At 35.4% G+C, this 25,635-nt stretch overlaps 1 protein-coding gene across 5 annotated transcripts in view; it reads right to left on the bottom strand.

The window, feature by feature from the left end:
• Positions 1 to 3,941: 3,941 nt before the first annotated feature.
• Positions 3,942 to 25,635, bottom strand: part of LOC131432715 (uncharacterized) — a 368,592-nt gene continuing 346,898 nt past the window's right edge. For all 5 annotated transcript variants that reach the window (XM_058599192.1, XM_058599199.1, XM_058599184.1 and 2 more), the window contains exons 10-13: positions 17,124 to 17,292; positions 16,896 to 17,043; positions 16,267 to 16,834; positions 3,942 to 7,603 (exon numbers count right to left, since the gene is read on the bottom strand). In XM_058599192.1, the coding sequence (XP_058455175.1) occupies positions 5,483 to 7,603; positions 16,267 to 16,834; positions 16,896 to 17,043; positions 17,124 to 17,292 (3,006 nt within the window). In that variant the 3' untranslated portion in view covers positions 3,942 to 5,482. The remainder of the gene's footprint in view (positions 7,604 to 16,266; positions 16,835 to 16,895; positions 17,044 to 17,123; positions 17,293 to 25,635) is intronic.

Here is a 25,635-nt window from a genome sequence, read left to right on the forward strand (position 1 = left end):
GTCATGCTAAAATTGTCACAAATGTTTTGTATTAAAGATGATCTGCTATCATTGTAAACGGAACCCCACATCATTCCGTGCGAATTTAAATCCCCCAGAATCAATCGTGGAGCAGGAAGGGCTTCAACCATTTCATTAAGCTGTCGCTGTCCAACTTGTGCTTTTGGAGGAATATAAACCGAAGCTATGCAAATATCTTTGCCTTTAATGTTTATTTGGCAAGCAACAACTTCTATACTAGAAGTTGAAGGGATGTTTAATCTATAAAAGGAACAGCATTTCTTAATTCCCAAAAGCACTCCACCATACGGAGAGTCTCTATCGAGACGTATAATGTTAAAATCATTAAAATTTAAAGCTATGTTTGAAGTAAGCCATGTTTCGCATAAAGCAAATACATCACATTTTTGACTATGCAATAAAATTTTAAATGAATCAAGTTTTGGCATAAATAAAAAATAAATAATCCATTCAACAATTTCCGAAAACTTCAGTAATCCTGTTGGTGGCTGTGAAATGGAGCCCACAGGATTATTACCTTTTTCTGTGCTAGATCCTGTATTGGTTTGTGAATTTGACAAACCAGGAGGCACAGTCTTTGGTTTTGACTTTTTTTGTTTAACACGGGGATCTTTTTTTGAAGATGAAACTTTAGGTGTCTTTTTTGGTAATTTGGAAGAAGACTTCTTTCTCTTAACTGACCCTTGGGTAGTGATAAACGAATTACCTTCACTATTTTCGTCAGAGTCAGAGTCCTCTGTTTCCTCTAGATTTGAAAACCCGTTTTCGGTTTCCAAAGGGGGGACATCAATGACCGTTTTAAGCATTTCTGCATATGTGCGCTTAGACCGTGCTTTTAAAGAAAGCTTAATTTTGTCTTTGTGCACTTTAAATGCAGTGCATACTGAAATATCCTCATGAGGACTTTCCCCACAATAAATACATTTTTCAATTTCCTTGTTGCAATCATTATCTTTATGAGGTCCTTCACACTTAATACATTTTGGTTTATTGCTACAGTAAGTAGCTGTGTGTCCGAATTTTTTGCAGTTCGTACAATTCATTACATTTGGAACAAAAAGCCGAACAGGGAGGCGAATTTTATTGACATAGACATGGGACGGCAACGCAGATCCGGCAAATGTCACTCGAAACGAGTCTGATGGGCGATAAACTTTTTTTCCCTCTTCATAAACTACTGAGTACAGTTGTTTGCACTCCAGTATTTTCACACCCTCAAGCATAGAGTTCTTGAAACGACCAACACCATGCTTGAGTAAATCATCTACCGAAAGACTCGCTTCGGTAACAACACCGTCAATTTCGACATCTTTGGAGGGTATGTAAACTTTATACTCTTTATTGAAATGTTCCGAAGAGACAATATCATTCGCTTGTTTCAAATTATTTACTACAACACGAATTTTATCATTATTTACTTTTATGATCTCTTTGATTGAAGAGTATCGTGATGTCAAACCTTTATTAATTTGTAAAATGTTTAATGGCTTTGATATACGTCTAAAAAAGACTATCCAAGGCCCAGAAGAGCTCTCCTGATATTTTTTCGTTCGTGGGGGTATAGGATTCATGCTAGGATTTACGTCCATGGATTCATCCATCACATTAAAATTTTTAATCAAACTTTAAAGTAAAAAATGAAACCAACACTACACAGTACTCAATCAAAAGGAAAAGAAAAAACTTCTACCTTGAAATTGTTGTCTATCTCCGTTGCACTGCCGTGTAGATCCTCGTTGCTCTAGATGTTCTTGTTGGATGCTGATTGTTGGATGTGATGCTACTGCTACCTGACATCCAGCACCACTCGATTTCCGATTTACTTTTGTCTTCGCCAGCTGCAAACAGCGCAGGTCACCGGTGTATACCTGCGTGTTGTATGGCAGTGGAAAGACCGAGTTGTCTTGTCTCCTTCTTCCTTGTGCTCCGCACCGATATGCTTCTGCACCGAAGTGCCTTCGCACCGGTGTGCCTTTGCCCTCTCCTGCTTCTGTGTGCCTTTGCACTCTTCTGCTCAGCACTTGTGGCTGTATATTGTGGCCTGGGTAGAGCTTGGGAAACGCCCTTTGTTGTTTCCTTCACCAGCTGGGCCCAGCACTAGGGCTCTCTTATGCAGCACGATTTTACGTTTTAACGGCTGCTGCCAACAGGTCTCTACCTGTAGTTCAACCATTGTCGTATTTAACGCGTGTAAACTAAACAGCGTTATTAAACTGTACGCTTCTATACACAACCTTCTCGGTTGAACGGCTATTACTGAATGAGAAACCATTGCTAGCAGAAATGATTTGCTGATAATTACCTGTGGCTGAAAACGCCATCTTTTGACTAAGGCTTCGAAAAATTTGCATAGCAACTGGGAATAACACATTTCATTTTAGAAATTATTAAAACTGTCACTTTCAGCAATACTTTTAAATCACTGGTATTCAATACCCAAATCACTGAAAATTTAGTTTTATCACTCTTTCACTAAAAATTCAAGCAAGAGGAAACAAAACGCGAGGCGTATGGTGTGCATCCGATATTACATTGCATCCAAACATTAATACGATCAAACTGCACTGGTGTCCAGAGTTAATTTAGTCAAACCCAATATAAGTATAACTCTAGTCTTGTATTCTCTATAACCAGTTATTTGAATTTGTTTTGAATAAGAAACGAAATTTATGCTTTATTATAGTTTGATTATGTTCCGTCGAAATCGTTTCCTTATATTGGCGCAACCGCATGAAGAAAGATGTGAACACTGCTTAAACACAGCATTTGACAGGGGACTAGAACTAAAGAACCAAAAAGTTTCGGCTTCAAGCCTACTGTATGCAGATGACAATCGTGGCAACCGAAGAGAGAAAAAACGATTGTCGGGTCGGTCTAATCGCCAAAATGCGAATAGATCTTTAGTCCGAAATTCAGCTTCTGATTATATACGGGAAATTCACTAAATAGCTGGAAACATCGGAGAATTAAAGACTGTCCCAGAAAGTATGGACGCAACCAACAACCGCTGCCATTTCGCAATGGTTCAGAATCTGTCAATTTTTATGGCTGCGTCCTGTTGTGTACACTTTTCTCTAACCACTTGTGCAGTTGTTTATTCGTTTTCATTAGTTTGTTTCGAACTGCGTGGACTTTCAGCAGAACAACGTCGAAAAATTGTGTACAAATGGTGCACAGAACGCGGACTGTCACTGAGAAAGATAGCAAAAATGGAAGGAGTAAGTGAAAAAGTCGTGCGAAATGCAATCAGGAAGTTGGGTCAGGTGAGGATTACACCTTTGAGGATCAACCGAAAATGGGTCGAAAAAAAGGTCCTTCTAACCCTCAGTTAGATAAACGTAAACTGAAGGCGTTCGAGCAAAAGACGGAGGTTTCAGTTCGGGATGTGGCCAAAAAAAGTGGGCACTTCGAAGTCAAATGTTCTTCGTGCCTAAAAACGTTTGAATCTTCGAACCTATAAGAAGCAGAAACAACCAAAACGAAGTCCGAAACAAGAAGCATCGATCAGGCAGAGGGTTCGAAAGCTGTACAATACGATTCTTGCTGGAAATTTGAGCTGCATAATCATGGACGACGATACCTACGTGAAACTCGATTACAATTCCTTGCCGGGACCACAATATTATACGATGCGAGAAGGGCAAGTGTTAAACCAGTCCGAGACATCGATGTAAGTCGAAAAATTTGGTAAGAAAGCTATGGTCTGGCAAGCAATTTGTAGCTGCGGTAAGATTTCGAAACCCTTCATCAACACTGCTTCAATGAACAGCGAAATATACATCAAGGAATGTTCACGAAAAAACGACTTCTACCCATGATTCGAAGCCACAAGCATCCTGTTGTCTTCTGGCCAGATCTTGCTTCTTGCCACTACTCGAAATCCTACCGTTGATTTCGAATAGTGGCAAGAAGCAAGATCTGGCCAGATTTGGTATACTACCAAAAATGTCACTTTCGTCCCAAAGGACATGAATCCACCAAATTGCCCACAACTTCGACCAATTGAGGAACTTTTGGGCATTAACGAAGGCACATCTTAGGAAACATGTCTCGGCAGCCGAAACCATTCAACAGTTCGAAAAAGATTGGAAAAAAGTGTCAAAACTTGTCGCCAAGAAGTCTGTACGGAATTTAATGAGTTAGTCTACAATGGCTAAGTAGCAAATGTTGAGAATAATATTCTGTTGTTGTAGTCTAATATTATCAGTATATCGAATAAAATTCGAATATCTAACATTTGTGAATTGTGTACAGCGAAATCAAAGTGCGTCCATACTTTCTGGGACAGTCTTTATCATTGACAATATTATCAATTGATATAATAAATTGCCAACTCAAAAGCCTCAGGTGATCATCTTCAGAATCACAAAATTATCATATAGAACGTATTCGGAAAATTCTAAATATCAACTGCAGAAACTTGAGAATTAAGACACAGAACTTATATTTGGCTCGATTGCAGCCCCTGTTGAGATAAGAGATCATGTTAAACCGCCCTACTGTCCGGATGTTGCTCCTCCTGACTTCCAAAAAGAAAAGACAAACTCAAAATAATTATTTTTTTGTGGTTAAAAAACATTTCCATACGATGAGTAATAATGCTACCTACTCGCAGTAGCTTGATTTTGACTGATGGTTCTCTTGAAGTCTCGATGCCAGAACAATATTTATTATTACATGTATAGGGAAATCAATAGCACAAAAAAATAGATCATGAGCATTTTGCAACGGAATTAATTGCTAGTGAGAGATCGAGAAACCTAATCGCATAGCCACCCTGCGAAAAAAAAAAAACGATGGAACGGAGCAAGAACACAACGTTGCACCAGGCAGGTTCCGACACCAGGTACACTAACTTTTCGCTTCGATCCCCGTGTTGCGGATTCAGTTAGGAAAACATAAAAATTTTAAATAGTTAAAATTGAACTAGAATTTCATCTATCTGCTGCTGCTACTACTGTTCGCTGATATGCTTCCATTCCAGTGGAAAACTGAGGTGGTTCTCGGATCCGCTGCGGCACATCCCCCCCATCCCCAATAAAATTCATTCTCATCATTCCAACTTATTTCCGATTGATTGATTGATTGATTCCGTTCCGTTTAGTACGACGGACTTACGACGGTAGCAAACTATGAAATGTGATTGATGTGTGTGTGTGTGCTTGATGTGATTTGATAAGTACATACTTTCCTCCTCTCCGATCGCTTCTTTGCTTGGCACTTATTAAAAAAAACTCATCCCCCCGCCCTCTCTTGTATCTCTCATCTACCGGTTCATTCTTCTACTTTACATTTGCGAGAGTATTTTAAAGATTAAAATCATTCAGCTGGTTGGTTGGTTGGTTGGTTGGTGACTTGAGTTTAAAATCGACATGAACCCGAGAAAGTCACAATCACATCAATTCAAAATGGTCTCCCACGTTGCTACTGTTCAACTCGGCTCGGCTCTCGGTTCCAAAGGTTATCTATCGCCGACCAGATTTTCGGCGTCCGACACCATCATTTCCAGATCGGAGGGTAGAGGTTCGTCGTTACATTTTTTAACGACGGCTACGGGCCACTCGAAGGCGGCCGGCCCCCGATGATCTTCACCGGAGGCAGTATGCGGCCGTCGATCCGATGCTCCAACCCCACATTTCGAAATGTTCAGTGATGTTTGGCGGGATAAATGCTTGTGGTTTGCGGAAGCCTGCGCATGTCCACCGGGCGGTGCACGATTGCTACTGGGACCGATGCTACTGCGACGTTGGGCAGCGTTTCCACCGCCAGCCACCGGTAGATTCGTACTGCTGGAGGTTCGTGAAATTTTCTGCTTCCTGATACTATTGCTATCTACTGGTTTGACACTGGTACTGTGCCGCCGGCCGATCGATGACTCCGGTGGCGGTTGCTCCTGGTTCAGATACTGACTGCTGGAAGAACCGGACTGACGCTTCATCGAGTGTAGATTGGACGCCGAACCGGAATGGCGCTGATGAAGGTTGATCGAACTGGATCGTTGCTTTTCGGCAAAACTATTGCGCTTGCTGCTGTTCGACTTGGCCAAATTGGATGTGCTCGATCGGATCAAACTTTCCGTACTTTCACCACCGATCGCACCACCGTACGAACGACGGTGTCTGTCCCGTTCCCGGCTGTTGGTGTTGCTTTGGTAAACGCCACCGGTTAGATTGCTAGAACTACCACGCAATCCGGTCGATCTAATAACCTGACCCATCGAGGTGATCGACGGATTCCGGAAGTGTGCATTCGGTGGAGGAACAATGTTGCTACCACTAGCGCTACGGTTGATACGGAATGTGGCCGTATTGATCGGTGGAGGCACCGGGTTCGGCAGTTCGTTCGGACCTGGTACCGCTCCACTGTTGAAGCTCAGATTTTCGTACATATGCGGAGACTCGGGAGGTGTCGTTTCCGGCATGTTGCGAGGATTTAACGTTTCGTAGTTGGGTTCCGCCAGAGGATCCGTTATGAACGGCATCGTTTCTTCCGGAGCCGACCGGACCAATATGGCGGCTCTACCACGAAGCGAATCCGGTGGTTGGAGAGCAGCGGCAACGCGCTTCTGATCGACCATGCGATTCTTTCGCTTTCCCACCGGACCCGCCACGATGTGAGTCTTCACGGACGAATCGTTTTTCGACAGTTTCAAGCTGAATTTAAAAGGTGGCTTATAGACGACCTGCAGCCGTACCTTCTCATTGATGTTACCAACGGATTTAGTCTTCACACGGGTTTTCTTCGGTGAACGATGCTGCTGTTGCTGCTGGGAAAGGATCGCTGCGGTTGCGGCCGCTGTTGAGGTTAAATGTTCCGGAGTCGATTGACTCTTGTTCATGATGTTGCTTATTTTCGAGGCGTGCTCGAATTGATTGGCAGCGTTCATCACCACCGGTGATTCCAGTAGCCACTGGTGGACTTTGCCGAAGGTGTTACTGTGGTTGTGAGCATCGGTTCGGCTCGAGTAGTCGATCACTTCTTTGTGTTTGGATTTCGTCTTTTTCTTTTTCTGTTTGGTGATCGGTTCTTTAACCGGTGACTCATCCGAAGGACCTCCACCGGAAGTGTTGGCGTTGGTGCGTTTTTTCTTTTTCTTAATGAGTTTCTTCGGACTGTCGGTACCGTTGGCAGTTGTGGTGGTCGTTTTGCCGACATGTCGTTTCACCTGCTTAATTACAACCGTCGCCGGATTGCTTGCTGACGCCGATCTTGATAGATGGAATCGGTCCTTTGAGCTGGATGGATGTGCTGTTGGTAGATTTCCGGCGGCTGCTGCTGCTGCTGCGGCCGTTGTGGTAACTACTCCGCCGGGACCGGTTGCCGTCGCCAGTAGCTGCTTCGGAATCGGTTGCTGTTGAGACGATGGCAGTAGAACACCTGGAGGCAGGGGAGCCGTTTTCGATTTGGACCGTTCGCCGCGAACTTTCTTCTTGAACGGTACCTTGGTGCGGACCGCTGTGTGTACTATCACTCCGTTGTTGTCCTCCGGCAGTCTCACCGTTTCCGTCGTCGCACTGTGAATGATGGTGACCGTTTTCAGCTTCTGGTTTGTCCGTCGGCCCAGCAGTTTCGCACTCAGTATCTGTGTTGTGGGTTGTGGGGAGAAGAGAAAAAAATTGGTATTAGATTAGAGAATAATTAAAGAGCAACGGAATTAAGGCAAAGATCGAGCGGACCACGATACGAAAAAACTAGCGAAATACGGTTCACGCATACCAGAAGCAACATTTTATTTTTAAACTCTATAATCAACCTGAATGAGTTTTTCGGCCAATTTTTTGTTTTGGGCCAGGGCTGCGGAGCAGAGATGCCATTTATACAGATTTATCTGTATTATACAGATTTTTACATCCTCATACAGATCTAATACAGAATACAGATTTTATACAGATTCCCTAAATTTAATACAGATTTATACAGATTTCACAAGAAGTAATAAAGAAAAATTAAACTATTTTCGTCTGAGCTATCTTTTAGAATTTGATTGCAGTGACGAGATGAAAGTTTATTAATCAACGGACAAATCACAAATTCAAGTATAAATTTGTGTGCATATGTTTGATGATCAACACAAAAAAAAACATTTATATTACAATTTGAAGCTTTATTATTAGGCTAAGGCCGTAGACATAGTGAGCAGGAGAAAGAAAGAGCCAAACTTGGTACTGACCAAAGCGAGTAATGTACTTACAGTAAATTAAAAGGACCTTGTCAGAGAGAAAGCTGAGCAGATTTATCGCTTGCACTCTAACAGGGCCCCTTTGGTTTGCTGAAAGTATGCTTCCCTCTTTTGGTCTGCTAATGTCATCCACCAGCTCGGTTCAGCTTCTCGCGTTTATTCTGTCTGCGGCCTGAGAGTTGTATGACCTGACTAGAAGTTGCATATTAAGTCAACTTTTAAATCTAGAAAAGTATATGTAATTGAAATTTAATTGTGGTTGAAAAAAAAAACATTCATATTAAATTTCGTCTTTACACATTTTTTGGTGAACTACGAAGATATGAAAAATAAATGCTCATTGAAACTCTCATTCTATAACCATAATCTGTTGAGATAGCGTTCAACGTCATTTCATTGCAGAAATTTCATTTTATTAGTGAATACAGATAAATACAGATTTTTCATACAGGGTAATACAGATTTTCTCTGAAAATATCTGGCATCTCTGCTGCGGAGAGAAATTACGGGCATTTTGTTGCCGAAGCTCCCAGAATTAATCGTCAAATGAATAACCGTACCTAGTCACTTGAAGTTTTGCTTGTTCAGTTTGTAGGGCCAAGTAGTCTACCTGATTCATTGCCTTCACTGTGGGTAGTGAGCAAGTGCGAATGAATAGGCATAAACATCGACTCGATAACACAAAACTCTCTCTCGCCGTTCTCATTTGAGTTTTCAATTATCATCAACAAGTCGAAATCGATCATTTCGACTGTTCGAAATGTATTGAGATGTGTTTCGAAATATTAAAAATGAAAACTGAAAGAGGAAACAATTGATTTAAGTTTATTTTGTAATTGATATTTGAGTTATCATGACTGGTTTACCTTTTATCCATTATCTTGAACCACTTCGAATGTATACATGAACCACAGACTAACAGACAGGACACTCAAATTAGATTCTTTAACCATATAAACGGTCATTTCGAATATTCCTTTAGTTGGGACAGTACTCGCATATGTCATGATGGCGCCACGTTACCCTATCAAATACATCTGTCTGTCATCTAGATTGTGTTTATTTTTTTCATTTACCAACCGAGTTGCCATTCATACAGAATTACCTGTAATGTATTGATTTGTATACCTCCATGCGAATTTCATGCACGATACAGATTAATTACATATTGCCAAAACTGTATACAGAATTGTGCCTACTTCTCATCCTACAACGCAATACAAAATCGAACCCGTTTTGTTACAATATTTACTTGCTTCTGGTCTTAATTTCGGATGAAAATTACCAACACAATCAAAAATAGTCTAGATGAACAACGTTGAGTAAAATAAATGTTTACTTTCCAACATCGCTAAAAAAGTTAAATATATTATCAACCTACTCCAATAATTTATTGTGACGATTCATTATCAAATATTTCGATGAAATCAGGCAACCCTGTAAGCAGCTGATCGGTGTTGACAAACGAGGGGAAACCAACTAGTAAAAAACCTTTTACGTAACACAAGGGGTGTACCGATAGTAAATAGTTCGCGCTTTACAATGTAGGTGGTACTAGTGCATCACGAAAAATGATTTTTATAACAATTTACTCATACTGTCATGTCTGTTAGTCTGTGCATGAACCTCAATTGAAAGCCGCTTTCTTATACAATTGTAAGAGATATTTTGTTACTTCAAGAGTTAAACTGACGGTGGTTAAACTGAATTTCGATAGAGAGAGAAACGAATGAAGGACGAGGTGATGCTCATTCGGTGCGAATGCGAAGGGTGTGTGTGTCTGAATGTGGAGTTTACTGCTGTAGAGTGCTCGTCAGTGTAAGCACAATTTCAATTGAATTGAATGAAGTTTTACAGCACTGCTGCCTACAGCCAGACCCTGTCAGCTTGGAGCGATCTCAATCTTCAGTTCAGCAACGCCATCGCACGGCGTCTCATTCAACATGTCATGTCAATTGTATGGGTGCGCAGCCCTGCTATTTTGGCGCGTACGAATTTGACATTTCTCTCCCCTACTTCTATGTATGAGATTCGATGCGGACTCACCTGAGGGAGACATGCTCGCAAAAAAGGATGTTGCCAATTATTTGTTCGGGAAATGTGAGAGCTGGATATCTTGTTAATATGATGTCTTTGCTACAGCCTAGATAGAGGTAATTCGCTCCTGAGCTCAGCGTTGCCAGGTTGCCAGATTTTTCTCCCTGAGCCAGACACTCTAACTAACCAGATCTTTGGACAGATTTTACAAATGTTCCCAGATTTCGTCAGATCTTTACGCTTTTGGCCTATATAGGATAGATGGTGAGACCTTTTTTTTTTTGCTCACTGAAAATGACCTGGCAACACTGCCTGAGCTGTTCTACACTCAGAAAAATCCTTACTTCAATGCTACGTGAAAACGTATGTGATTTTTATCCATAGAACTTTCCTTGTAACACTTATGTGAAGTATAAGTGACACAGAATGAACCCATGAACTCTTAGGCTGTGAATCATTTCGCGGTTAATTTTAACTTTTGGTTAAAATCTGACACTTGAGTGGTTATTTGGTGTCGAGTAGTTAAATTTGACTAAAACTGTGGCCCATTTCAAAATTTGACGGACGGAAAGTTATTTGGGTTCATTTTCCACTGGAAATAATTTCAACTAAAGTATTAGTATTAGAATTTTCATTGCGAATTTTTTTTTCAGTGTTGAAAAATAACTGTCGATCTGTCAAAAATAACCATGCTTTCGAGCAGGGTTATTTTTGACAACATCAAATTAACCACTCGAGTGTCAGATTTTAACCAAAAGTTAAAATTAACCGCGAAATGGTTCACAGCCTTAGTCCACATTTGTATCACGTGATCCTTACGTGACTTTTTTCGTAGATTCTTTAGAATATTTTTGTGAAATTTATACGAAGTTCATTTAAATTGTCATCTGAACTTGCTTTTTACCAGAATTTTACTCACATTATTTTCATGTAATTGTTACTAAGTTCTATATTGAATCTTAATAATGTATATTGGTACTATATTTTGAAAATTTTACTTTTAAATTACATAAAATTTCGTTTCTGTTGAATCACTGGTGAAAACTATCAGAAATACAGAACGCATTGTTCTAAATGTATGATCTGATCCTTTCCCCGGAGCAGCTAAACTGAAGCAAATATTGTTCTCTTTGAGCAATGCATTCTGCTGGAACTAGTAGTTCAAGATGTGATTTCGTTAATCCACTTTTAGAAGATTCATGTGCTGGAACACAATCTAGAGGTTGTGCCTTTTGAACTCCACTGTAGCAAAAAAACAAAATTGAATTGTGTTTCAGTTTCGTATTTTTGGTACATGGAATTTGCGTAATACCGATTGGTCATGTAAATAAGTTGTTGAGGGTTGGTTTTGTAGAGCCATTTAGTAAACTCAATAAATGGTACATTTGCTTTTAAATTATACTTCTGCTTGGTACTAATATTAGATCTGAAAGTATAATAAAAACTAGCTGTCGATAAAATTAATGAGCAATTATTTACCCTAAAATCACTGTGATAAATACCGTAGAAGGGTCAAAAAGGATTTGGCCTGTGTTGTTTGATCGAGGATTTTCAATAGACAACAGCAATAATTTTGACATATGGTTAATTTGTTTTTAATCATGATTCCATGGTTGTTAAGAAGATCACGTAAACTACGATGACAAAGACAATTTTGGAATCTACGTGTTTTATTTACATAAGGTTAAAGTGTGGATTTTTTTGAGTGCACTGAATCGAATCATACACTGCTAAAAATCGACACTTTTTTAAAATGTTTTTCTCTACACTGAAAATAATTTGCACGCTAGCATCATGTGCAAAACATTTGAACTATCACTGCATGAACATGAATGTAAGAACTGTTGATATTTAGTGGAAATCATGCTACATTTATCTGAAATGCATATCAAAATGATAAGATATATCGTTACCTCTGGATTCTATATGAAATTCATATGAATGTCACATTGTTTTCCACATAGATTTCAATTGAAACAAAGTTGACCGAATCGAGTGTTTTGTACATACATTTGTGCTGTACTAATTCCCACTAGAAAACGAAGTGTTTAACACATGTAGTTCGATTCAATAGCAAAACACATCAATGCTAAGTGAAAAATAATCTAATCTTACATCTTAGTGAATTTGCACATGAAATCTTGAAACAAATCGCTTTGGTTATGTATTGAAAAGAAGAAGCATAGTAAATTGAAGTGGTGTTTACATATGAATCGATCGTGTAAATTTTTCTCAGTGTAGATACTAATGAAATAACCATCATGGCAAATCTAGTAGCACTGATTTCATTCTAATATACACTTAAATAAAAATTCACGTTCGATTTACTAGAAAAATCACGTAAAATGGTTTCAAATGTCAAATTGAATTTTTTACCTAACGAAAATAAATGTTATGCGAATATGCCCTAAAAAGAATAGAATCATCACATAAGGTTTATGTGAATTGACCAAGCGTCGTATAATTTACGTGAATTTCCGGTGTGAAAAATTCGACTTTGTAAATGACGAGCAGTGAGTCCTTCGGGTGCAAGGAGTTTGAAAATTCACGAGAATGTTTTTTTTTTAATTACAAAAAGAGTTGTGTTTTTAACTTAAGTTAACAATTCAATAATGGCGGTTTTGTCAGCCTTACAAATCCACACCCACGATGTTATCGATTGCTGGTGTTTTTTTTATTCATCTATTGAACTTTTATGCAATTTTTCTGAAAATAAATGGTCATTTTTTCATGGTAAGAATCCTTTTGATTTATATAAAATCTGAGAAAATATTCATGTGACTTCAACCAATATTTAAAATAATAATTTTCGTGGTATCTAAATGTGACATGAATTGGTTGGTAAATGTTGAAAATATTGACATAACTTTCCACGTAACTATGATGTGATTATTTTTTTGAGTTTATATCAACATAACACTGTTAAGTGTGTGTGTGTGTGTGTGTGTGTGTGTGTGTGTGTGTGTGTGTGTGTGTTTCTTCGGATGTGCATCTGATATTTTCATATTTTCAAAAGGGCCAATCCAGATTAACCTTACAGATAACAATTTAAAATGTAAAACGAACGGAAACGAAAACGACCCTAAAATTTTTAAACGTCGAAATGATTTGAAACCGGTTATAAAAATATCGTGTGTTGTCCCATAGTTGGCATTAGGCCCTTTTTAAAACGAATTCTGACATTGTCAACCTGGGAGTGTAATAGTGCAATATTTTGTTTTGGTTACTATCACAATCGCTAATTACTAGGATGAATATTGAGCAATTTGACGTCTCTGTTACTCACACCGATGCAGAGAGCACAGATCTATTCATATACGAAACTAGAATGTGTGCGAACCGAAGTCAAAGTTTGTTGTGGGTTCAATCTTACACTGAGGTAAAAACATTTTTGACTCATAATCATACACTGCGGAAAATGCATATAGAGTTTCGTAAGCTAATATATGAACTTATGAACCAAGTGGAAGACAGTTCCATTACGTGTAATAGAGTTTTAGTAACGGTTCTTATGCTTTTCTACACTGTTCTCTTGGCATTGCAGTATTTTTATTGCATATATGTATTCAATAATTGGTTCGACAAAATTCACTGGGTTATTTCGAGATACTCACACCAACACATTCACACGTGGATTGGACCATAGACACAACGCGATAGGATGAATAAAAATCCATTGAGATGAAGTTAGGAACAGAGTAGTGAACATATCAAAAGTGGTTGTAGCTGTTTTTTGAATACTAGTTTAATTTCCAAGAAATGTGAATCAGTTCTCAATGTGAAGCAAGGCGAATTAAGCAGAAATATGAAATAATCATAGTCTTTTCAGTGGCTGAATCAGTTTTTTGAAGCAACGTTCAAATGAGATGAAATTTTCCCTATGTTTTCCCGAGCAAATTGAAGACTATTAAGGGCTGGCAATCTGTGATCGATTTCAGAAATCCGTGAAAATCTGTGTAACACAGATTAATCTGTGAACCTGGCATCTCTGGGCCGTATTATTAGAACGTACACGGTTAAATTGAAGTACCCATTTAAGTGTATTATCCGACTCATTTCCAACAAAACTGGGAAAACTCATGTAATGGGTAAATGCCCTATTCTCAATAATAGAAAATGGGAATATGTGTTCAAAATTGGGTGATTTATTGCTCGGTTTCAAACGAGAGAACAAATCGAAAATGGGTAGAAAAATTACCCATTTTTTAAAAAGATTTGGAAATTAAACATGATGTATTTTTCGGATGGCTAAGAAAAAAGCAAAATGTGTGCAAAATTGAAATATCTACGTATGTCATGCCTTCAGCTTTTTTGGTGTTCACCCGGCAGAGGCACCAAATGTGATAACATTGTTGAGGCGAACTCCTCTTTAAGAAAATCAGTGAACTGCTGAACCTAATTTAAATTAGAATAATGTTAGAACTTAGAGCTAAAATTAGACGAATTGGGAAGCCATGCACAAATGCTGTTGATTTTTAGAATACGATTCTCTCACTTCCAAGAAGCATTCAAATAAATTTCAACCACTTAAAGGTTATTATTTGACCCATTCATTTCGCTGACCACCAATATGAATGTGGGTAGTATTTCACTCAGTTTTATATGTCAAACAGTACCCTACTTTTGACAGCTCGTATTGAAGTCGAAAATGAGTATTTGTAGTACACATAAATGGGTATTTTATTTTCCCCTACTACACTTTATCAACAAACACACGAGTAGCAACCTTTAGAGCTTCTTCGTCTTGTTGGCATCACCCCACCTCACTTAGGCTATATTGCCAGTTAATTTTCGTTTATAGACCAATGGACTTTCTTTTCACTGGACTAAACTCAGCCAAATTGAGTAGTGAAAATCATAAGGTAAATTTTATGATCTTATTATATTTTTCATACGAACAACTTATGAGAGAAGTTATGTTTGTCATAGAAATTTCGCACAATGTTCCTAAAAATTTCATAAGGCTTTTCATTGGAACTCCAATTTTGGTGACTTCATAAGGGGGTCTTATGATTCGCATACGATATTCTAGTGGCTAAAAACTATACGAAATCAGATTTTTTTTTAAATTAAAAAAAATGAAATACGATGCAGAAGAATTTTTAGCCTGGATTCTACAACTGAATGTTGCACTGATTCGAGAACTGAGTTTTCTATCTGAAACTTCCAAAACTATTGGGATTCTTCCTGAAATTCTGATCCTGAATATGGTAGGTACTAAATGTCAAGGTAATGATAAGTGAGAATGTGCTTCATAATATTTAAACAACCAGTTTCAGTTTAGATTCTACTCATTTCTTAAAGAATGGTCTGGTTTGGTTGAAAAAAGACAGAAAATTTCATTCTAAAATAACTTTTAGAACAAAAAAAATATTTGAATGAGCAAATAGAATCAAATTCTCAATATTTGAACCAAAAAGGCAATTAGTCATGGCTGCTCGGCTACCAATAGAAATTGACCTATTATCGGCGGTATTATTTCAACCAAGAATTGAAAAAAACCCGCTAAAACGGGAGCTCGATCTTTGTATCCTTCCCATCAGGAAAATAATGAAAAGCCACAACAAGGCACAAATCTCCAAATAACTTGGGAAACCTGCCTATTGAACCGATTAGTTCTGATTCTAGTTCCTGATTCGGCAAGTTTTTTGAATGAACAAATAGATTTAAATTCTCAATATTTGAACCAAAAAGGCAATTAGTCATTTTTTCTACGAATTCTGACCCTTTTATCAATGTCTTGATCACAAACTAAAACTTGCCAAAGAACTGATTTAGATTCACTAGAGTTTTATGAAAAATGTTGTTGGTCCGGATATGCGTTCGGTTGGATCACATCTAGCGGCCTATCTCAAACAATTGCAAGTCACCAATGCCAACACTCACAGTAACTCTCAACATCCAACGGAATGTCCTCCCACTTTCGCAGTGAGTGACGCATTTTCTGCGTATTCGTAAGTCGATGAAAATATAAGCTATAGAAACAAAAAACAAATCGTTTTGGCAGGAAACCAACGATCAATACTCACCAGCAGTGCAAGAACGACGACAATGATCAGCGCCACCGCGTACCAGTTGGTGATGACCCACTTCTTGAAGGTGGCAATACTCTCCTCGGACAGCAGTAGCTTCCGCAGTGTGGCCAACGGTCCGGACGGATCTACCTCGCGGCATTTCTGCGATACATCACAGTAACCGTTGTAATCATTGCAGGGCGTTCCCGGTTTGGCGTACATATCCGGAACATCGAACGGTGGATCGTTCCACTCAAACGAACTCAGACAGGGTTTGTCCTCACCGGGGAGCTTGCAGCACAGTTCGCACGCCCGAATAGCCGGATCATGCTGCCCAACGGCACACTGACAGGACTCAAGTCCGTACGCAAGACAGATCGATCCGGTGCACTCGCCCATGTAGCACACGTATTCCTTGTTGCAGATCGTCTTGTTCGGTTTGTTAATTGAAGGTGGACAGACGGGCATCGTACCATCACAGTAGGCTGGATCGCGGCATCCGTTGTCATCGCGACATTTATCACCAAGTTTCAAAGTGCACTCCAACGTACAGCAAGGGCCTTGAGATGGACTGCATTGGGATCTACAACAACAACAAAAATTAGTCAATCACTCAACGCACTAAACGAAAAAAATTGTATTACTTTGGAGTTAACGTGCAGGGTTTCTGATCGAACCGAGGATGTCGAGACATCGGATAGCAGCAGGAATCCTTGCAGTCTTCCTCCCAACCGCAATCACACTGCTCGCCCGGTTCCACCACGCCATTTCCGCAGATTGATGCTTGAGGTTCTATCGAAAAACAACAAAAAAAAAACAATATCACGAAAGAGGTGCAATAACTTGCTTTCCCCAATTTCCATTGCCCATACCCGTAAAGCATCCTTTGGCACTTCGCGCTTTCGCATTCAGCACCGGCTCGATTGCCTTGAGCGAACAGGGACTGAACCGGTTGTTGTTACGCTTGTCACCGGATGTGGCCCGAGCGAACATAATAAAGTTGCCATCCTCGCCTCCTGGGGTACACTGTTCCGGATCGTGCTGTGTTTGTGGAAAAAGGAAAAAAAGGTTTTCAATAATTGTATAATTATTAGTGGAGATTAATAGATTGCAATTATATTGTTCCGGTGACTGTTCTACGCCTAATTGTCCCACGTTCTATTGGGATTCCCCATATACATGCGACAAGTATGGTCGGAACGATAGTATGGGTGTTATAAAATATAATTGACTGGCTTACAGGTGCTACTCATTGGATCCAGGAAATTCTATCGTTTCTGGAATGAGACTACGGACGATAACCGTACATAATTTTCTGTATTTTACCGGTTTAAAGGTGCATTCGCATCCATCCGTGTCGGTTTGGATGCCATCATCATTGAATAATGACTCTGAACGGATCGAAAGTACGTGAATCGACCTTTTAATCTGGTCAATCGTGTCATAATGGGAAAAATACGGGTCACGGTTTTCTTCTTGATACATTAATCAGTAAATTTCATCAGTACGAATTGAGTGAGCTATTTAACAAGCTGAATAATCGAATAATAAAATGTAATTGCATCGATAAATTGTTAAACATTTCCATTAGAGATTCTAGAGAATTGTTTCAATATCATTAAATATTGATTCCACGAAGACTTCCAAAAACAATGTTGGGATTCGGAAGAATTTGCAATTGAAGCATAGAAACTAGTAACAAAAAAAAATAAAAACTAAAAACTAAAATCTAAAAACTAAAAACTGAAACCTAAAACCTAAAAACTAAAAACTAAAACCTAAAAGCTAAAAACTAAAAACTAAAACCTAAAACCTAAAACCTAAAACCTAAAACCTAAAACCTAAAAACTAAAAACTAAAAACTAAAAACTAAAAACTAAAAACTAAAAACTAAAAACTAAAAACTAAAAACTAAAAACTAAAAACTAAAAACTAAAAACTAAAAACTAAAAACTAAAAACTAAAAACTAAAAACTAAAAACTAAAAACTAAAAACTAAAAACTAAAAACTAAAAACTAAAAACTAAAAACTAAAAACTAAAAACTAAAAACTAAAAACTAAAAACTAAAAACTAAACAATAAAAACTAAAAACTAAAAACTAAAAACTAAAAACTAAAAACTAAAAACTAAAAACTAAAAACTAAAAACTAAAAACTAAAAACTAAAAACTAAAAACTAAAAACTAAAAACTAAAAACTAAAAACTAAAAACTAAAAACTAAAAACTAAAAACTAAAAACTAAAAACGAAAAACGAAAAACGAAAAACTAAAAACTAAAAACTAAAAACTAAAAACTAAAAACTAAAAACTAAAAACTAAAAACTAAAAACTAAAAACTAAAAACTAAAAACTAAAAACTAAAAACTAAAAACTAAAAACTAAAAACTAAAAACTAAAAACTAAAAACTAAAAACTAAAAACTAAAAACTAAAAACTAAAAACTAAAAACTAAAAACTAAAAACTAAAAACTAAAAACTAAAAACTAAAAACTAAAAACTAAAAACTAAAAACTAAAAACTAGACCAAAAACCCACAACCAAAATCTTTAAACCCAAAATCTTGAAACTAAGATATGAAACCTTAAATCTAAAATTTAAAAGCCTTCAACAAAAAAACTAGAAACACCTAAAAAGAAACTGAGAATAAAAACTAAAATAGAAATTAGAAATTAGAAATTAGGAATTAGAAATTAGAAATTAGAAATTAGAAATTAGAAATTAGAAATTAGAAATTAGAAATTAGAAATTAGAAATTAGAAATTAGGAATTAGAAATTAGAAATTAGAAATTAGAAATTAGAAATTAGAAATTAGAAATTAGAAATTAGAAATTAGAAATTAGAAATTAGAAATTAGAAATTAGAAATTAGAAATTAGAAATTAGAAATTAGAAATTAGAAATTAGAAATTAGAAATTAGAAATTAGAAATTAGAAATTAGAAATTAGAAATTAGAAATTAGAAATTAGAAATTAGAAATTAGAAATTAGAAATTAGAAATTAGAAATTAGAAATTAGAAATTAGAAATTAGAAATTAGAAATTAGAAATTAGAAATTAGAAATTAGAAATTAGAAATTAGAAATTAGAAATTAGAAATTAGAAATTAGAAATTAGAAATTAGAAATTAGAAATTAGAAATTAGAAATTAGAAATTAGAAATTAGAAATTAGAAATTAGAAATCAGAAATTAGAAATTAGAAATTAGAAATAAGAAGAAATTAGAAATTAAAAACTAGATATTAGAAATTAGAAATTAGAAATTAGAAATTAGAAATTAGAAAATAGAAATTAGAAATTAGAAATTAGAAATTAGAAATTAGAAATTAGAAATTAGAAATTAGAAATTAGAAATTAGAAATTAGAAATTAGAAATTAGAAATTAGAAATTAGAAATTAGAAATTAGAAATTAGAAATTAGAAATTAGAAATTAGAAATTAGAAATTAGAAATTAGAAATTAGAAATTAGAAATTAGAAATTAGAAATTAGAAATTAGAAATTAGAAATTAGAAATTAGAAATTAGAAATTAGAAATTAGAAATTAGAAATTAGAAATTAGAAATTAGAAATTAGAAATTAGAAATTAGAAATTAGAAATTAGAAATCAGAAATTAGAAATTAGAAATAAGAAGAAATTAGAAATTAGAAATTAAAAACTAGAAATTAGAAATTAGAAATAAGAAGAAATTAGAAATTAGAAATTAAAAACTAGAAATTAGAAATTAGAAATAAGAAATTAGAAATTAGAAATTAGAAATTAGAAATTAGAAATTAGAAATTAGAAATTAGAAATTAGAAATAAGAAATTAGAAATTAGAAATTAGAAATTAGAAATTAGAAATTAGAAATTGGAAATTAGAAATTAGAAATTAGAAATTAGCAATTAGAAATTAGAAATTAGAAATTAGAAATTAGAAATTAGAAATTAAAAATTACAAATTACAAATTACAAATTACAAATTATAAATTAGAAATTAGAAATTAGAAATTAGAAATTAGAAATTAGAAATTAGAAATTAGAAATTAGAAATTAGAAATTAGAAATTAGAAATTAGAAACTAGAAATTAGAAATTAGAAATTAGAAATCAGAAATTAGAAATTAGAAATAAGAAGAAATTAGAAATTAGAAATTAAAAACTAGAAATTAGAAATTAGAAATAAGAAGAAATTAGAAATTAGAAATTAAAAACTAGAAATTAGAAATTAGAAATAAGAAATTAGAAATTAGAAATTAGAAATTAGAAATTAGAAATTAGAAATTAGAAATTAGAAATTAGAAATTAGAAATTAGAAATTAGAAATTAGAAATTAGAAATTAGAAATTAGAAATTAGAAATTAGAAATTAGAAATTAGAAATTAGAAATTAGAAATTAGAAATTAGAAATTAGAAATTAGAAATTAGAAATTAGAAATTAGAAATTAGAAATTAGAAATTAGAAATTAGAAATTAGAAATCAGAAATTAGAAATTAGAAATAAGAAGAAATTAGAAATTAGAAATTAAAAACTAGAAATTAGAAATTAGAAATAAGAAGAAATTAGAAATTAGAAATTAAAAACTAGAAATTAGAAATTAGAAATTAGAAATAAGAAATTAGAAATTAGAAATTAGAAATTAGAAATTAGAAATTAGAAATTAGAAATTAGAAATTAGAAATTAGAAATTAGAAATTAGAAATTAGAAATTAGAAATTAGAAATTAGAAATTAGAAATTAGAAATTAGAAATTAGAAATTAGAAATTAGAAATTAGAAATTAGAAATTAGAAATTAGAAATTAGAAATTAGAAATTAGAAATTAGAAATTAGAAATTAGAAATTAGAAATTAGAAATTGGAAATTAGAAATTAGAAATTAGCAATTAGAAATTAGAAATTAGAAATTAGAAATTAGAAATTAGAAAATAGAAATTACAAATTACAAATTAGAAATTAGAAATTAGAAATTAGAAATTAGAAATTAGAAATTAGAAGCTAGAAATTAGAAATTAGAAAACAGGTATCAGAACTAAGAAATAAGGATAAATAAAAAAATAAATAATAAGAAACACAAAAATAAGAAACCAGAAAATATAAAATAGAATAAAAAATATAAAATAAGAACTAAGAAATAAGAAATAACTAAAAATTATAAACTAAAAACTGAAAAATAATAACTTAAAACTGAATTGAAAACTAGAGCAAAAATTGGAAAACCCTAAACTAAAATCTTAAAATTTAAAACAAAAAATCTACAAGCTAAAAACTAAAGACCAAAAATTTGAAATTTAATATCAAAAACTGAGCTAAAACTAATAAATAGAATATAATAGCTATAAATTAGAAAACGTAAAATAGAAATTGGAAATAGGAAATCAGAAAAAAGATGCAGAAAACAGATATCAGAACTAAGAGAAAAGGATAAAGAAAGCATAATAAACAATATGAACTAGAAAATAAGAAAATAAATAAGAAAATACAAACAAAAAATAAGAGAATACAACAGGCAATACGAATAAAAAATGGCAAAAAATAAATAAAAAAAGAAACTGGAAAACAAAAAATAGAATACGAAATTTTAGAAAAAACATATAAGAAGCAAAAAATAATGCATAAGAAATAATAAATAATTTAAAAGTAAGAACTTCACACTGGAAACTTTATCTAAAAACTATAAACTAAAACTTAATAACTGAAAACTAAAATTTAGTTTTACGTTTAACTAAAAATCTAGAAACTAAAGATTATTTTGGAAATAAAGCCTAAATACTCAGAAATAGAATTTCAAAACTAGAAATTAGAGATGAGAAATCAGAAATCGGAAATAAGAAATTAGGAATCTTAAAGCTTGAAGGTTTTAACTAGAAACAAAAAACTGGGAACTAGAAATTAGCAATAAGAATTATGCAATCAAAACCTAGAGTCTAGAAATTAAAAATAGTGAATTAAAAACTAAAAGTCAAAAGCAAAATTTAAAAACTGAACACAAAAAAAAACAAAGACTAGAAACAAGAAACTGAAAAATAAAAACTAAAATCTAAAAACTGTAAACTAGAATCTAGAAACCAGAATTCATAATCTCGAAACTAGATATTGAAATCTAGAAAATGAAAACATGAAACTAGAACTTCAATCTTGAATACGGAAACTTGAGCCCAGAAATTAGAAACTAGAAATTAAAAATTGGAAACTAGAAATTAAAAATTAGTAATGAGATATCAGAAATTACAAATTATAAACTCGATATCAGAAATTGGAAATTAGGATTAAGAAACTAGAAATAAAAAATTTGAACTGCACTGCACTGCACAGTTTTCATTTTTCACGATTCGTCTTCGATTTATCAGCTCATAGCAATTAATGTTGAATTGCCACGCCACTCAGCAGTTCAAAATATTGTCTTTGCAAGAATATCGAGAACCGGAAATTGCTCTCTTGTTTAGATTGAAGCGATATTCACGCCTAGTTTCAATGCCGTTGTACTAAAGCGACATAAGATAGTTTCAGCGTCTTAAACACTATATGGTCGGGTTCCGGGTGTTTGAACCCAAAACCGATGAGTTTTGTTCGGGTTCGGGACGGAAACAGATAAAGATAATTATTTTCAATCGAGTAGGCTTCGGTTTCAGGTTTGAAAACTTGCAATGTCAATAGCAAATATTCAATTAGACGCAATATAAAAAGTTCATAAAATAACTAAATAGTAATAGTGGCAATAATTTCTGTTCAATCAAAAAATCTGTGGAAAGAAAACCTATAGCTAGAAGTAGATAGAGGAAGTAGCAAAATCAACCAAGTGTGTTGACAATTTTTTTCTGATAAACATTCAATTGTTTTCAAATTGTTAGACTAACCTTCCAATCTACCCTTCCGGATTTCAAATAGCAGGCGTAGCACTAAAAAAACGTAATACAATACGCCATTGTTTACGTTGGTTGTAACAGCAATTTTCTTGCTGCGCGAGTACAAATTCATCAAATCAAAAAAAAAAACGAAACGACGACGTTTATGTTGACTTGAGATTCCCAGGAATATCGATTTCCCGTTCCGGAAAACGTCGTCTGTTGTTTTCCCAGATGAATTACCCCTGCGGATTCGAGGAATACACACACACACACACACACTCACATAAAACTGTCGCTTGAGTCAAATTCAATCGAAAAAGAACCCTCCGGACTTCGGTTGAATTTCATCTCTTGAACTGATTGCACAGCCAGCGCCTTCGTACGGAAAGGAGCGAAAACAAAATCGAAAGTATGTACCGCCAACGAAAAAAAGTAAGTATCCTTTCCGACTACATTTCTGTGGATAGCCAAGAAGGAGTTTCAATCTTCAAGAAGGAACGCCAAAAAAAATAAAGGGCGAAAGTTGAAACCACCAAAAGGCCTATTTTGAGACATTCGGAGGCCAGTGGCTTAACCCGATCTCGAAGAGGTCACACAATTTCAATACAACGTTTTTTTTATCCCAAAATGTGTCCAACGCTGGAGGTCTTGAAAATTGTCGGAACAAAACAGCTATCAAAAGAACACAAGCTCAGATTTTAACGATAATTTTGCTATGTTCGTCTGATCGGGCAAGCAGATCCGGGAAATACCGAGGAAAACTTTTCGCGTTGCTTCTCCAGTGGTACAACCGTAGAAACACCAGTCAATAATTGATTCCGGGTGCCAGGCCAGGCACTGCGAGTGAGTGTAATCAAGTGTGATGATTAAAATTACCGACAGGCCGCTGTCACTCGTCTCGACGCGTTGCGGTCGAACGCAGCAAGCCGTGATCCGAACAGTTGAGCTTTTAAGAAAACATTCGAACGCGACACGCTACTGGCAGAAACTTTTGTGATTTGTTTTGGTGAAGTTATTGGTTGGAGAAATAAAAGGCATTCGGTTGCGTTTTTCAAAGGAATCGCAATCAGTGACCCGTAGGATCTAATTTTTGTTGTTTTGAGATGAACGGAAATTACAATTTTCTGAGGAAGATTAGATAGTAGGAAAATAATGGCATTCATTGACAAACTTCGACTCGACTTGAACATTTAAAATGGGACTAAAAGACAAATTATCAACCTTTAGTTTCACCAGTTCAAATAGTCCAACTCTCACTCCGATGTTACCATAGTCCTATTATCACAATATCTTCTAGCAATTTGCACTAAAGCAAGTAACTCTTTAGGAAAAATAGTTAATTTTCCAAGATGAGTTATCATTTTTGGCAAAAATATGTTATACGAATAAATGTTCACTTCTTTCACGACTCACAGCCTTCTCTTTTTTTTTGCTACCATTCAGAATTTGTGATTGTTTTTTTATTAAAAACTATTGAATCTTCCAATATTAACATTCAAGAGATGCCAGATCGATAAAAAATAATCTTGGTTCTTGGTTCAAATCACGCTGATGCTATCGACCTTTTGTTTTTTTTAAATTCATTCGATTCAACTCAAGTAATTTTCAAATCACACAATTTTACATGCTCTTGAATATAAATTTGTGTGAAATACGACGCTCCAATTATGTGCGACAACTTTCTCCCATCTTTCCGGCCATTTTCGGATCCCGGCTCGAAAAAAGGAGTCCTCTTTTGACGCTATCCATAAAGCAATCCTTTTTTCCAACTCTTCGAAGGATTGAAAATGTTGATCTGCCAGGCCGTGTGCCATCGAACGGAATAGGTGGAAGTCAGAAAGAGCGACATCTGGGGAATACGGCGTGTGGGGCAAGACTTCCCATTTCAGCGTTTCCAGGTACTTTTTTATCACTTTTGCGACCTGAGACCGAGCATAGTCGTGTTGGAGGATGACTTTGTCATGTCGCTCTTGATATTGTGGCCGCTTTTCTTTTAGCGCGCGACTAAGGCGCATCAGTTGCGTTCGGTAGCGATCTCCTGTGATGGTTTCACCCGGTTTTAAGAGCTCGTAGTAAATCACACCGAGCTGATCCCACTGAATACAAATCATATCCTTGGCGCCGTGAATATTTGGTTTTGCCTTCGACGAAGTACCATGCCCGGGCTTTCCCCATGATTTTCTGCGTTTAGGATTATCGTGTCGAACCCACTTTTCATCACCGGTTACGATTCGATGTGAAAACCCCTTACGATTTTGTCTTTGAAGCAGTTGCTCACATAAAAATAGACGGCGCTCGATGTCTCTCGGTTTCAACTCGTACGGCACACAGTTTCCTTCCTTCTGAATCATGCCCAGGGCCTTGAGACGTTTTGAAAATGGAGCCCAACCACTTTTCTCGAACCAACTTCGATTATACCGGTTCCCAGGTTCCGGTTTCGAAAGTACCTCTTTTCGTTTCCTCAGAGATGACCTAACCGACCTGAGTACTGTTTCACTCTGTACGTTATACTAGTTTATGGACAAACCTTTTTGTTTTTCAAAAATCAAAGAAAATTATT

Source organism: Malaya genurostris, chromosome 1 (assembly GCF_030247185.1).
Source record: "Malaya genurostris strain Urasoe2022 chromosome 1, Malgen_1.1, whole genome shotgun sequence".
Lineage (NCBI taxonomy): Eukaryota > Metazoa > Arthropoda > Insecta > Diptera > Culicidae > Malaya > Malaya genurostris.